The sequence below is a fragment of the Vanellus vanellus genome (assembly GCF_965231255.1).
Source record: "Vanellus vanellus genome assembly, chromosome: 3".
Taxonomy (NCBI): Eukaryota; Metazoa; Chordata; class Aves; order Charadriiformes; family Charadriidae; genus Vanellus; species Vanellus vanellus.
This window is the reverse complement of record NC_138907.1, coordinates 32,272,307-32,287,661: the sequence shown is the minus strand read 5'-3', so window position 1 is coordinate 32,287,661 and position 15,355 is coordinate 32,272,307. Positions and strand designations below refer to the sequence as shown.

General features: G+C 41.2%; 1 protein-coding gene across 2 annotated transcripts in view; it reads right to left on the bottom strand.

Moving 5' to 3' along the window:
* The window catches only part of TTC7A (tetratricopeptide repeat domain 7A), a gene marked incomplete at its 5' end in the record, with an annotated part of 176,490 nt that overhangs the window by 86,977 nt on the left and 74,158 nt on the right, over positions 1-15,355 (bottom strand). For both annotated transcript variants that reach the window (XM_082480621.1, XM_082480622.1), the window contains 3 exons: positions 2,280-2,440; positions 9,400-9,472; positions 12,894-12,951. In XM_082480621.1, coding sequence (XP_082336747.1) covers positions 2,280-2,440; positions 9,400-9,472; positions 12,894-12,951 — 292 coding nt within the window. The remainder of the gene's footprint in view (positions 1-2,279; positions 2,441-9,399; positions 9,473-12,893; positions 12,952-15,355) is intronic.

Sequence of the window (15,355 nt, the reverse complement as noted above, 5' to 3'; positions counted from 1 at the left end):
TGCAGTTGAACTTGCCTATACTATTTACATGAAGTATCCTGTAGTCATTCCATGCAATAGTAAAATTTACTACAATTTTTCCATAAGGCAGTAACAACTGGAGATACACAATAGCATCAGGTCTTTCTCCTCTCAAAGAGGTTTTACACAGCAGTAAAGCCCTCATAGCATAAACTGTACTTTAGACCTCTAGAAAGTCTGGAACAATTTCAGATTTGGTACAAAGTATAGATGTATTCTGGTACTCTTCTTGCTTCCCCTCTCATTGGATTCCTGTTCTTTTTTCTTCAGAAATGCTTTTTTTAATTTTTTTTTTTTTTTCTGTCTTGCAACCCTGATAACTCTTTTTCCATTCCCTCACTCATTAGTTATTTGCTGGCTGGTTTGGAGGAAGACCCACACTGAGACAGGCTAGTCGTAGCAGCAGAGGCAAGAAACCAGCACCTACTCCAGCATCCCTGTGTACCTGGGAATGAGTTTCACTGCTAACTGTGTTATGTACCACATGCATGCAGGGAGCAAAGAGGGGTTCTTCCAAGAGCACACACTCTAGCAAGCCTGTGTCTAGGAGTAAGCATGAACTTGTGGCTTTCACTACCAATATTAATTGTTTCTACCAGAAACAACCTATTCTGCTACTCCTTGCAAAGGCTTTCCGCACATGAAGATTGGCGCTGATAGAAGCATAGAAGGTAATATTCTTTTCTGCTTTGGGGAAATCAGATTACCAGACAGCATAAAGAAACCCACCCAGCAGCCCTCCAAGCTACTTTGCACACCATGTTTTCTTTGTTTTGTCCTCCCCTGAAACATAAATTATCAGTAAGTGTTGGAGGAAAGATCCAGGACTTGATGGATCAGTCAGTTTATCTGACATCGCAAATACCCCGCTCCTCACATAAACAACCAGTTTCTTCTTCTTCCACCTCTCTCTTATCTGTCTTTAAGTATTTGTAGTCCTCAATGAACATCTGACCTTTGACTGTACAACATGAGGTTTTTTACTATGCTTATTACTTTCAAAACACAAAATACAATTTAGCAGCCACTGGAGTATTTCCTGTTTCAATTATACCCATGTTCACACTCTGAAGAGATGTTGGCACCATTTTAAGGGCTTTTCTATTACTAATTTTTACTTCATTCTCAAAGATGTGCAGTGACAGTCTTAGCTCCTCACATACGCAAAGTAACCCCAAAACCACAGGCAGCAGAGCTATTTTAAATGGCAACATGCAGCTTACAATGAAGAGCATTATACGCTGATATAGCGCCACAGTTCTAAAAGATCCTAAAGCATTCAAGCTCACATTTAGATAGCATCAATTTCACTTGTGACCTTTCTTTGCTCTGGTTTAGACAATGTCCCACTCAGCTGCTGGACTACACCTGTGGAGGCTGCTCCCTCTCTCCACTGAGAAAGCAGGCTGTCTAAAGACAATGCTGCATGGGTTTAAACCATCAGTTAAATACAGGCAATTCTGAATTGAAGTTAGTCCTCCAGCAATGCAACAGGATTTGCTGCAGTTTGGCTGAGAAACTCAGCTAGTATGTGATCACCAGAAAGTATTGCAGTAGCTTTAATTTTTGCACAGAACAGAAAAATTCATTGTTTTGAAAGGTCATGACAGTAAATCACAAGGAATTCAATTTATCTCCCTCGGATGGATGAACGGCTGAGTCAAACACAGAAGAGTGGAAACCTCTGGCTCCAAGAAGTCTGTGCTGGTTCAAACCTGCTCTTAGGCAGCCAAACCATCCTTTCAGCTATATGTTATTGCAGCTTGTGATTTTCAAGTGATCTTTTCCCCCAGCTGTGCTATTGCAGCAAATTGTGTCATATATGAGCATCAAAAGAATGGCTGATACATGAAGAATTTGTTTGCTTTTAACCAGGAAGTTTACCAATTAAATTATTTGTGATACAGACAGACTTCATCATACTTGTCTCACACTCATTTCTCCACATGTAAAACAACATACGAAAAAGTACAGGGAGATACATGGGAGAAGACACCATCAGCACAGTACAAAAAGACAAATACTGGAAAAGCAAATAAGCACAAAGATTAGTCTTAAAACCAGAAAGACCATGAAGACAGAAAATTAGAAGAATACCCTGAGACTCACATATTTTAGCTTCACAGTACACCCTGGAGGAGAGTGATACACCAGTAGCACACTTGATTTAACAGGCTCCTTGTATATAGCTGAGAACAACAAAGCTAATGACCAGATCATACCTGAGTGTATGTATCACATCCTACAATAACTCTTACCTAAAGCTTTCCGGGTACTCAACAACAGCCATGTTGATAACATCCAGTGCATGCTGATAGTGCTTCTGAGCTGAAAAGAGGAGGGCCAGTAGATGAAGTGAATTCATGTCATCTTTGCACAGTTGCAGTGCTTCTTGAAGATGTTCTATAGCATCAGAAATCTGGGAGGAGATGGGGTAGAAATAAAGAGAGACACATTTCTCCTTCAGTCCTACTTTAAATCCAAAAGGTAAGAACAAATACAGTAATTAGAAATTCTGAAGAAATTCTATTTAGGCACCTATGAGAAAGACTTCTACTATCCGAACAGTTTGACAAAATTAACAGACTGCACTGCTTGAAAAAAAAAAAAAACACACACTCTAAAGAAAAGTGTCTGCAGCATTACTAAATCACTGCTTATAAAAAAAGGAGCAGCAGACCTGACCCAGTCAACCCCCTTCTCACTTTGACATGGTGCTTCTGTACTGTAAACAGATCCACTACAAAGGCCCGATTCTGAACTTCATTTTCTAGGGTAGGTGGCTCGACCTTCACCTGGGGGACAGCATTACATATCTCTACTGTATTTTGTCTCTTGTGATGGCTGTACAAGGCCTTTCATGATTTAGATCAAGAACACAAAAATTAAGTTTGAACGTTCAAGGGTAAGAGAGTCAAGATTCAAAATACTGTCAGAAAAAGAAATATCTTTGCAAGCAGTGATGTAAAGAGGAGTTCTGACACTCACAGCAGCAGCAAGTCATTAGAATCAAGTCCCACTTGCCAGAAAACTTAACATCTCTAATGAATGCAAGTATATCACATACTGTGATCCAATAATCTGGTTTAGGCTTTCTGTTCAAAAGGGAATTTCTTCGTAAATTTTCTTTCCTTTGGCTACCAGTAAGTTTTCTATGGAGGGAGAATCTTTAAGATTCTCCAGTGTCTGAAATTACTGTTACTGAAATTATTCCAGATCTGTGTTTGGCCCTGGAAGCCTGCAGAAAACAAATCAGAAAAATGTATAAATTTATTTTTCTCATATATATCTTCTCTCTCCTTCCCTTAAGGGATGGAGAATGTAGCTCGTTCTTTCCTACTATGAGAACTTCCCATCTCGCAAAGCTCTGCAGACATTCTCCTGCCTTGCATACCACCAGTGTCAAATTCCCACTGCTTCCACAGATCACTCAGGAAAACAGGTAGTACATAACTAAGGAAAGCAACAATTACACTGCCTGCAGTTACAACAGAGGCTGCCAATTATCTAGATCCCAGGTATACTTCTGGGAGCGTGGTATATATTCTGTTCATGGGACAACTTCATTCTAATGTCCAAATGACACTTCACTCTTACTGTGCCTATGCAAGCCAAAGTACTTTAACCTACTCTATTACTGGTGACTCCATGCAAGCCTGGAGACCAGTGCGACTGCTCCACAGACATAACCCCAGACTGGCATCTGGCGCTCAGCTTCAAAACTGCTGAACGTCCTGGCTTAGATTCAGGTTGGGATATATGATTGAGTGCTCGGCTTTAATGAATTACTGCTTGTCAGTGGAGCTACTTTAACCACGTGCTATTATAGCCTACTGCAAAGGTAAACACATTGGCTTAAACCAGAAGTCTATAAATTTGACTTGCTAAAACAAAGCTGCTATCGAGACTCCTCTTGCACTCAGGACTAAAATCACCTATTTTTTCTATTTTCCTATTTTTTCTATTCCTCTATCTCACACCTGCACAAATAGTCATAAAGAAATTCCAAGTTTGGGGAAAAATAAAGTTCATTAGAAGAAAAAGAAAATCAGTAAACCAAACCAGAGGGGGCTTTGAGCAGCCTGTTCCAGCTGACCCTGCTCTGAGCAGGGATTGAACTGGGTGACCTCCTGAGGTCCCCTCCAGACTCAACTATTCTATGATTCTATTCAAAGACTTGGGAAGGTGACCTTAATTTGCTAGTATGAATCAGACAAAGAATGATACTTGCAACTAGTGTCTTCACTGAGGGACTTTGAAATTGTAAGGATACTTGACCTTACCTGCACATGAATGTGCAAACTTAAGTCACTGAGACTTTGCTTTAGATGTGTAAATGTCTGATGATCACACAACTGCAAGTTCATAACCCTAACAGAGGCCAGATATCAAAGAACCTCTCTGACTGTTGTGACATACACAAAATAAAGCAGCACAAAAGTCAGTTGTGATCACTCCTGCAAATCTGTGCCTGCTGAACAGGCAGCCACACACTGTTGAAATAGACATAATCTAAAATAATTTTCCCCGTTCTGTAGCACAGGGCTTGCAATGGTTACATCTCATTTCAGTGCTTCCCTCTAGAACCATCAGAGTAACAGGCAATGGTTGGTTTTGGAAGTTAATAATGACATCTGATTGTTTAACTTGAGACCAAAAAGATTCCTTAGTGCTGTAACACCATTAGTAGCGTATACAGTACTGCTGCATAATTAGAAACAGTGGACAAAACACAGATAAGAAAAAATACCCTTTTATATATAATATGAAGAGACTCTAGTTCTTTATGGGAAGCATTATACAAAACAACCTGTAACAGACCAGGTACAATAAAATACAAACTAAATTTTTAGAATAATAAAAGCAAGATATTTGGCAGCAGTCAACACAAACTTCTTTTGAAAAGCAGAGATCATCAATCTATTGATAGATGCCACAGCTTATTTATTTAAGTAACTATGTAATATGAGAAAGATGGAAGCTAGCAGCCCAGATGGCACCCTGAAACTTCAGGGCTGTATCAGAGGTAGGCTGCTCATTTAAATTCCCTACAAGTGCTGCTGCGCTTTAAAGTAATCTTATTTCAGCTGGACTGCAAGTCCAAACAGGGTCTGCAATTAGAAGATGCTACCCTTCTCTGATTCATCTTTCTGTTAATAAATATACCACACATGTTCTGCATGGCACACAGGTATATTCAGATCACACTGATTAGGAAGCGAAGATACTGCAGTAAGCCAGAAATAGCATCTTGCAGCACTAACCAAATAATGCCATTATATGGATTGTTTAGGGTGCCTCTTATATAATAGGATTTATTTCAATAATGCTATATGCTTCCTTAAAAACAATGCTGGGATGTTACAATTGTAGGTATAAAAAAGAAAAGAGTATGAGTGTTAAAATAATTCCCAGCAGCAGAATGCACTTGCGTATTTAGAATGGTAAATGAAGCAGGATCCCATAAGAGGTGTTTTCGGGCCTTATAATTTCACATCAGTTGTGAGTTACAGTTAATTAACCATTAAAACCGCCCTCTCCATCTCTTTTTCTAACACTAGGATTATAGAAAGGAGAAAGCTTTATTGCCTGGCAAGAACTTCCATTGAAAACAGACTTGCTACTGTCCACCAGAACTTCAGAAAAACAGGCACAGACATAGCTGTGAGTTTAAGTAATAACTTAATTCTTACTACAAGCTGGTTTTGATCACCAGAAGAATCTAGGCCAGGACCTAGACAGAAAAGCAGCATGTGGCTGTTCAGCAGAGGAGGCATTAGCTGGCCTGGGAGAAACACAGACCACAACTACCCACATCCAGCAGCCACCTAAAGAAGCACCTCCCGGGGAAAGAAAAGACAACAGTCTTGCCTTCTTAATACCAGAATAAAAACTGGAGAAAACAGCTGAAATATTTTCTCCGCTGTCTTAACTGACATTTATCTTATTTTTACATCCAGGCTCTCTGGAAGGCAGTAGATGCTTTTTGGATATTGCCACTTGAAACTTCAGGCCTAGTTGGCAGCCCACAGATGAAAATTGATAAGTGAGACCTCTAATTCTCAGCTGCTGGCCCCTGGCTGTCTTTCCCTTCCTATTTTCACGCAAAGAAAGGTCAAATCAAATCAAGTATTAAAACAGTACAAACCCCCCATATGTTGTTTTTATGTATCCAGTACTGATTTACATGGCATTCAAAGTCAAAAACACCACCACCACCCAAACTGAGAAAGGAACCAGCACTTAAAATTAACAAGAGCGCTGACTCTCTTGAGTCATTTCCATAGAAACTGGCCTGCTAAAAAAACAAGGCAAGGCATTAAAATCAGTGAGCTTTAAAATGCTCATTCTACCTTGTTTTTGCTGATCCAAATGCTGTTACCACAGAAACAGGAGAAGCAGCTGAACCAGCTGTGGGGAGTTGGGAGTTACAAGTCCCATTTGTCGATTGGCTCGGCCGGCTGCCGGTCAGACACTGTAGGTGGAGATCACCAACACAGCAAACACTGACCTTAGCCTCAGGACACTTCAACTTTCAACTGGGAAAACCAGACTGAGACCCTCCTTACAGAGGAGGGTCTTCTACTCTGTATTTTGCTTGAAAAATCCACCCCAAAACGCTGTGGGGCTGGCCTAGAGCGGGCCCAGAGGAGGGGTACAAAAATGATCAGAGGGCTGGAACACCTCTCCTTTGAGCACAGGCTGAGAGAGTTGGGGTTGTTTAGCCTGGAGAAGAGAAGGCTCTGGGGAGACCTTATTGCGGCCTTTCAATACTTAAAGGGAGCCTACAGGAAGGATGGGGACAAACTTTTAGCAGGGCCTGCTGTGACAGGACAAGGGATAATGGCTAAACTAAAAGAGGGAAGGTTTAGACTAGATAGAAGGAAGAAATTTCTTATACTGAGGGTGGTGAAACACTGGCACAGGTTGCCCAGAGAGGCTGTAGATGCCCCATCCCTGGAAACATTCAAGGTCAGGCTGGATGGGGCTCTGAGCAACCTGATCTAGTGGAAGATGTCCCTGCTTATTGCAGGGGAAGTTGCACTAAATGACCTTTAAAAGGTACCTTCCAACCCAAAATATTCTGATTCGATTCTATGATTCAAGACCCTCCAGGAGTCACTGGAGTCTTCCCCGTGACTCCTGTGGTCTTTAAGACAGAGACACACACACAAGCATGAAGCACATCATCATCATCTTTCATTTTGGTTGCTGGTGGTTTTCAACTGCCAACTCTGCAAAAACCTTTTATAACCATTCCTCCTCGTCACGTCCTCATCGCGTGTCAGAGGGAAGCTTATGCTTTTCCATTTCCCTTCTCCCTTGCCCAGTGCTGACAGAGACAAGTGCTATTGGAAATATTTTAGAGTCTTCCAAGGAAGATGAATTGCTCCAACTTTGCTTGGCACTCTACCGATCAGCTGCCTCTCTTGCTTGTCCCATGAAAACGCTCTCTTATCTATGCAAGCTGATACCTAGATTTTTCAGTGTTGGGTAAGGTTGCCTTCTTTATTGCCCTTATCTATGGAAATAAAAAGGCCTATTTGTTGAGAGTAACAGTCAGGTATTATATTATAACCTACTGTGTAGCAGTGGCCTCATTTGTTGGTACTGTAGCATCGCCTGATGAAAGCCCTAACAGTGACGTTCAATAGTTAATGCAATCTATCAAAAAAAGGTATCATTTATCTTTCAGTTAATCAGAAAGAGAATATATTAGATACTTTAAATAACTAAGGATATTAAAAATGCATTACCAAATGTTTATCATTAAGTAAACTGGCAAAAGAAGAGTAGGATATTTTACAGCAGTCTAAAAATAAAGATGTCTCAGGTATCTCCTCTCTCTCTAAGCATGCGTTAAAGATTTATATCTCACTAGATGGAGAAGAGCAGGAGCAGCATTGCAGGGGTCAGGCTGACACTACATAACACAGATCACACATCTATGGTAACAGGGGAGACTGGCAGAACATCAAGGATGAAAATCCACAGGTGAGGTAGACAAATGAGAAAGTGAACATGAGGACAAGAGACTGAATGGAAAGAACAGGAGGGAAGGGAAATGATGAAATGAGACATATGAAACAACACTGTAAAGACAGGCTACAACTGGAGAAAAATAAAGGGTAATGAGTTAAAATGCAGTGGACCGGTAACGGTGAAAACAACAAAGAACCAATGACCACAAATATCTTCATTTTATTTTTAAGGATAGCAGCTGAAAAGCTTGAATGCTTTTACTCATGGCAAGAAGCAGAAGAGGCAGCAGATCACACAACCTCCCTAAGAGGCAAAAGCTGTGAGAGAAAGAAGCGTAGCCGGATATTTTTTAATGAAACACTCTGAGCAAACTGCATCATAAAGCAGACAGTAGGCAGTTGAGAAAGTTAAATAAGCTATTTTAATTATCCTTTCTTATTGCAGGCTTCCTCACAACACACTGCTGTCATTATGAAAGGGTTACAAAGTGACATTATCAAGAATGTGCTCTCTTGGAACAATTAGCTTAACCTAATGAACACACAGCTCCCCTAATTAGCTCAGGAAAGTAAGAAGGATCCAACTGTGTGACTCTAGTTGTCACGACACCACGACAGTAGTGTAGACTACGGAGAGAAAACTGCAGCAAGCAGAAAGCCTGCCAAAGAAGGAAACTACGATGATGAAATTTCAAATCTAGCTAGAGAGGCATTTAAAAAATAGGGGCTGTTCCAATAAAGACTTTGGCTTTTAAACAGAAGGGACAGAGAAATAAAACACATCCCAATTATAAAAAGAAAGGACAGAAAAATAAAGCACAGCCCAAATGCTTTTTCTGAAAGGCAGTGCAGTGTATTTTCTGATCAGCTTAATTTTTATAAGTTAACACCTGCAGCAGCATTCAAATGCCAACTAATCCCACTCGCTGCAGAGCTCCAGCACCCATCAAAGCCTGACGCCGAACGTGCCCAAGTATGGAATAAACCAATCCCCAGCGCAGAGAGCGTGCAATCTGGCGTGATACAGAACTGGGCAGTAATGAGAGAACCTTTGGAGTGGCCTGCAGCAGGACACAGCATGATACCCAGGGAACAGGAATAAACACATCTCGCTCGCCCCACCCGGACAAAGTTGCCCCAAGTGGGAACAGCACTGCTCATGAGTTAGAGCTGAATACGTGCCCTAGGAGAGGTCATTCTGTGTGTTACAGAATTACTGTTTAAAAAATAACAATCATTAAAAAGAAAACCACTTACACAAACATATTCTGATTGATCGTTAGCAACTGCAACATAGGAAGGAAGGGAAGCTGTTTAGCAAGTCCAGGTCTTGTTCAATAGGACTGTCCTTTTCCCACCCTCTCATGACTCAGTGGTTGCCAGTTATTGCACATACCTGTCTGACAAGAGCCAGCTGCAGTGACAGGTAGAGGATGATCTGGTGATCTTCTGGGGCCAAGTCACGTGCTCTTTAAGGACAACCACACAATACAAAAAGAAAAGCAACTGTTAGATTGTACTTTACAGAACTCCTTCGCCATGAGTCACACACAAGCACAGAACAAAACCCAGTTCTCTCCTACAGAAAATTAGTCCAGTAATGAGGGGAGCACACCAAAACTAGACAAAAAGCACACCAATGCTGGCCTGACTAAGCCAGGCTCACAGGAACAAGGATGAGAAACACAACTGCCAGGATCTTATACAACTTACATGCTCCTTCATTAAATGTCACTTAAGAGCTACTTTTTCCATATCAGTTATCGAAGTTCTAAAACATTAACTCATGACAAACCCATTAAAGCATTATTTTTAGGTAATTTAGGTGAGGGAGATAGTTGCCCAACTTGTTCCTATATTGCCACTTTCCAAACAATAGGAGAGTGTTAGGTTAGCACTGAAAAAGTAGTAATTGTTTCTGTTATTATCGTGACTATAAGCATGTAGAGGACTAAAGATCAGGAGCCCATGACGTGAGCTGGTGCTCAAACACACAAAACATCCTCCATCCTGCAGCTTCTAGTCTCATCGTTGACAGTAGACTCCTAATTTGGAAAGGGAATACACTGAGGGAGGACTGAGGATTTGATGGCAGGAGCTGAGCCTGGACCAAAACCAAAGCCCTCGCTTCTCCAGCTTGGACTTCTTCGACATTACTTTCTAGTCCACAGCAGGCAGCGTGCACTACAGTGGCCACTACTTGGCTAGTGAAGGCTGCAGTGTCTCTAGAACCAGGTATGGAGGCCCTTCACACAGGCTTGTGCAAAGCAGGGAACAGGGACGGACAACCAGGGCAGAACTGCCCCTCTCAGACTATGCCAAGCATGAAACTGCAGTCTGAGTTTGCTAGCCTGTGCAGAAGCCATTAACCAAGGCAACGTGAAGATAGTGTTTTGGGGACCTAACCTAGGAGCAACGTGGAGAATTGGCTCATGCCACATTGGCAGCCCAGCCCAGGGACTAGTGGATTATCCCCTCGCTGACCCACAGAGCTCGCTCCTAGCTCTGCAGCACAGAGAAGTCATTTCATATGGGAGAGATGGGGAAGAGGAAGGTCCCTCATAGCCCACTGACATTCCTGACCTCTTTCTGGGCTGTGTTCCAGGATACCAGGGAAGCCTGCACCTGCATTGCACTGCCCAAAGCAAGCATGATTAGTGTCCTTATGAGGGATAAACGGCAGGCTGACAAGGCTGGTGGTTAAAAACCCCACCAAAACTATTCATTTGCTAATAATAAACAAACAAAGAAAGAAACAAAAATCAAAGAATTACTTCAGGAAACAAACCACACACCATTTTAATGGAAGCCACCTCTCCAATGCCATCCTGGCCTGTGAGCAAGAAGCTGTTGGAGTTGACTTTTGTAACTAACGTCTGTAGAAGTTAATTTAATATAAATCAGGGAACCATAGAATACCAGGCTAGAAAGGACCTCAAGGATCATCTAGTCCAACCTTTCTTCGCAAAAGCATGGACTGAGTGTGTCCTGTAACTCTGCAAGTCAAGGTAGCACTCAAGGATTCTGAGGCAATACCAAAAGCATGAAGGTGCAATTAGTACAAGCAAGTCACTAATTTCTCCCCCACTTTAAACAAAAAACAAACCACCACCACCCCCAAAAAAAAACCCCACCCTCAAAAACCAAAACAACAGCTAGACTCCACAAGATAGAACCCAGCTTTGCCCTAAACTGTTGGAGCAGGGTGAGCCACCTCTTTCACAAGCAGCTCCTGTGAAACCTTCAGTAGCCTCTCCAACAATAAATAACAGGGGAAAGTTCATATGGGTGTATGGGAGAAGAGATTAACAGTGCTTTTGGAAAGAAACAAAGGGTTGTTATTTCACTGTTCAGTTTCCTCAGAAGGTATTAGAACAGTATTTCATCAAAGCTTCCAGCTGAAAAGGCCACTTGTAAAGATGGCTACAGGCCAAACCATGGCCTGAGAGGTCACACATGTACCTTAAAAACATGTGAAAAACAAGGAAAAGAAAAAAAAAAGAAACCAAACTCAGGCATTTAGAAAGACACTAGTAACCAGCTCACTGTCACAACATCCCTGTTGGCTGAAGTTTGAGTACCTAATGCTTGGCTAGGAGCTTGTCTGCTTCCTAGCTAGAGTTAAGATACCGTAAAAACAAGCTGCAGCCAGTGGGAAAGGTCAAAGGATAAAAATAAATGCAGTTTAAAAGCACTGCAGCATTGCAATTACATCAAAATTATGCAGTACTGGAAGTATTACATTGGAGTCCAGGAACTAGTGTGACTTGAAGTATACTCCTGATCTAAAAAGTGACCCAATAAATGGCTTTTTAAAATTTTATCTTTCAGATCTCCACATAAGGTAAATATCCAGAACTACATCCGTGGTTTCAGCTTACTACATGCTCTTGCAACCACTGCAAAACCAGTGCAAGATAAATATGCTGGACTCCTCCTTGTTCAACAAGCACCAGAACAACTAAGATCCAGTAACATGTTCAGCCTGCTATATCTGTACTTTGAGATACCAGAGGTCTCAAATTTTCTTCACTATTGTGATGTATTTATGACCACACCAAACCCAGAATTAGATACTTCAGCCCAAGACTTAGAGCATATAAAATTCCATTTCATTGCCATCTGAAGTCTGTAGGCATCTACTTTTACAACGTTAACTGCCCAAACACCACCTAGTGTATTTTGGGTGGTGTAACTTAGTTGTAACAGGGTCAGGAAGCTCACACCTCACCTCTCTACCACAACAGAACAGACAAAAACATTTTTTAACCCAAGCAGTTTTACTTGAGGTAACTGTAGTTGCAGAGGAGTTGAATTCACAGACACTTTTAAGGCAGAGCCATTGGATCAGACTCCCCCACAAAATACAGTGGTGAAGAACAGGTGAGAGGTGACGACTTTGTACTGCTAGCTCCATAGCCCACTTCTCATAGAACAGCTCATGCAAACGCTCATTAGCGTAATTGCGACCTCCCTTATAAGTGCACTGGTGCCCCAGAGCAGCCTACACCCTGCTGGTGAAGATACCTTCCCACCATGAGTGAAACAGGAGTTTAAGCCTGCTTCACACAGGAATAGAGACAAAAGTAGCTTTCCACAACTGGTGGAGAAGCTGCATCTCCCAGTACTGTACATATCGCTGCAGCTAATTTGGGACTAAGGTTATTTCTGTTTAGTGGCAGAACAGGTACTCTTACCTTGGATATTCAACCAATAATCACTGTATTTAGCCATCACAGGAATGGCTTTGACAGACTATTGCTGAAATCTACTGAACTGCTTTTAAACTTTCAGGCAAGGAAGCAGAAGAAGAAACAATTAAAACCAACAATTATTCTGAATTCATCCAAAGAAATACATAATGCAAGTATCCACAAGATTCCTACTCACCTCTCCAAAGTCTGAAGTGCTTTCTTGTTTAATTCATCCTGAGCGCCCTTGAGAGTAGCTGTAGGACAAGATACAATGCCATTTAAGAGTTGAATTTAGTGTTTCAGACTAAATAAATAGTTAACACACACACACAGAGTATTTCAAACTGGGAGCATAAAAACTGTGGAAATCTGGTAGTGCGTGTGTTCATGGCTGGAAAACATGCCATTTTGCTTTTAAAGAACAGCACAAAACCAGTATTTTAACCTGAATTCTCAATTTCATTTTTATTAAAGACTCTTCTGACTACCTTGTCTGGAGTGCCAAAGCATTTTTTATCTACATATGCCACTGAAGGGGTCTCAGAGGAGAAGGGGACACAGGCTAACTAGATACTAAAAGCATAACAGGCCCTCTGCCAGGTTGGTGTACATGCTAAAAGCAGTAACTAGCAGCATATTCTGACTCAGACACAGAGCATCTCCACCACCATCTTCATGTAGGAGGGTGTTGGAGGTTGAACAGGGAACACCAGGAGCCAAATTTACAGCTGTATGACAAAACCCTTGACAACACACCACCTCCCTTGAGACGACAAAAGACTTCGAGGCTACTTCAGGTGTGTCATTAGGCACTAATGACCTCCTTGGTGCCTCTAATTGCTTGACTAAAGGATCCTGCCCACTATGCTCACTTCTCAATGTGTGAACGAATTCTTAGCCAATACCATAAAAGGAGGAGAAGAATCAAGTTTTTGTGCCAGGGTATCATAAGATATCGTCATCTTCAAGAGCAAGGGGAACAGAGGAAGAGCTTAGAGAAGCATGGCTTTCTCAGATCCAAAATATCTGGAAAGCTAGCAATTATTTTCAGAAGTATGTTGGCTGTCTCATTCTGGTTCTTAGTTTTCAGATTTTGCATAGCAGTTGTTTCTTGTTCTGCCTATCCTGAATTTGAGAGCTACTGATGAACAGCACAAAGAAGTGATGAGTAGTTAATCCATCAGCAAACATCCACCTATGAATATATTTGACTTCATAAGGCAAGTCAGTTTAAGCTCCAGAATAGAAAGTTAGTAAGTGGTATATGCTTAAGTAACAAAATCAGATAAAAGTCAAGTATTCTTAAAAGCTCTTAGGAGGAAAGAGTTGTGTTCTTCTACAAGATGTACAAAGGTAATCAGTTGCTTTGGATTCTGCAACGTGCTAGTGAGCGAAATTTTGTAAGTAATTTATTTTGCTGAAGTAGTTATAGTGATCAGACCTTTTTTATTCCTACATCTTCCAACAGTTCTTCAAAACAACAGGTTCATTTGGGAGGAACAGCAATCTTCAGGATTTCCCAAATTATAATGATCAAAAATTGCTTATGCCACAAAAAACTACTCTAAGTAGCAAAATTGGAAAAAAATAATCTGCAGTTTAAAGATTAAATTTGAAGACATGGGCCTCCATGCAAAATGCAGCATTTATTAGAAGTAGCCGGAAGGACTTAACTCTTAATAGCCTTAAATTGAGTATTCAGGTCCACTGCCAAATACTGGGAAAAGGCAACAGAAGAGGAAAACAGAGAGAAAAAATTAAAAGAATCAAGACTGATGTAAACATAAAAACGCTTGAGACACTGGAAAGGATTTGATCATAGCTATAAACATTCATCCAGAAAAATATGTCAGATTCTGTTTCTCATGGAAACTAAAATATTCCTTATGTAAATTACAGAGCAGTTCTGGAAATGCCACACAATGAGGAAAAAATTTTACTATCCCCCCCCCCCCCAAATAAACATCAAATGGAAAAGCTAGGAGAACTTGTAGGTTCTACCTGGTAAGACATTTGACTGATTTTCAGCTTGTAGTCAGAAAGAACACAAAATATGTTATGGAAATTAAGTGATTATTCTACAACTATTCAGCTTTGCCTCTGTGCTACTGGGAAACAGCATGTGAGTCCCACCTCCCACAATATGAACTGCATCTTCAGCTACAATGAAATTGGAAATCTGCTGGTTTGTCTCTAGATTTGTGTCTGACTTGGATAAAGATGTTTACATTTGTGTTTGACAATACTAAGGACTGATGCTGCAAGTTAACCATGCCATTTACAGGGCCTTTAAAGCTAAAGAAGATAAATTAGAAAAAAAAAAAGCAAAGAAAAGTAATTTTGGGAGGGATGCATAAAAAGAAGCTTGGCCAACAGGTCAAGGGAGGCGATTTTCCCCCTCTGCTCTTTTCTGCTGAGACCCCACCTGGAGTACTGTGTTCAACTCTGGGGCCTCCAATACAAGACAGACATGAACACATTAGAGCAGGTCCAGAGAAGGGCCGTGAAAATGGTTAGAGGGCTGGAGCACCTCTCCTGTGGCAAAAGGCTGAGAGAGTTGGGGTTTTTCAGCCTGGAGAAGGCTCTGGTGAGACCTTATTGCGGCCTTTCAATACTTAAAGGAGGCTTATAAGAAAAATTGAAAGATTTTTTGGTTTT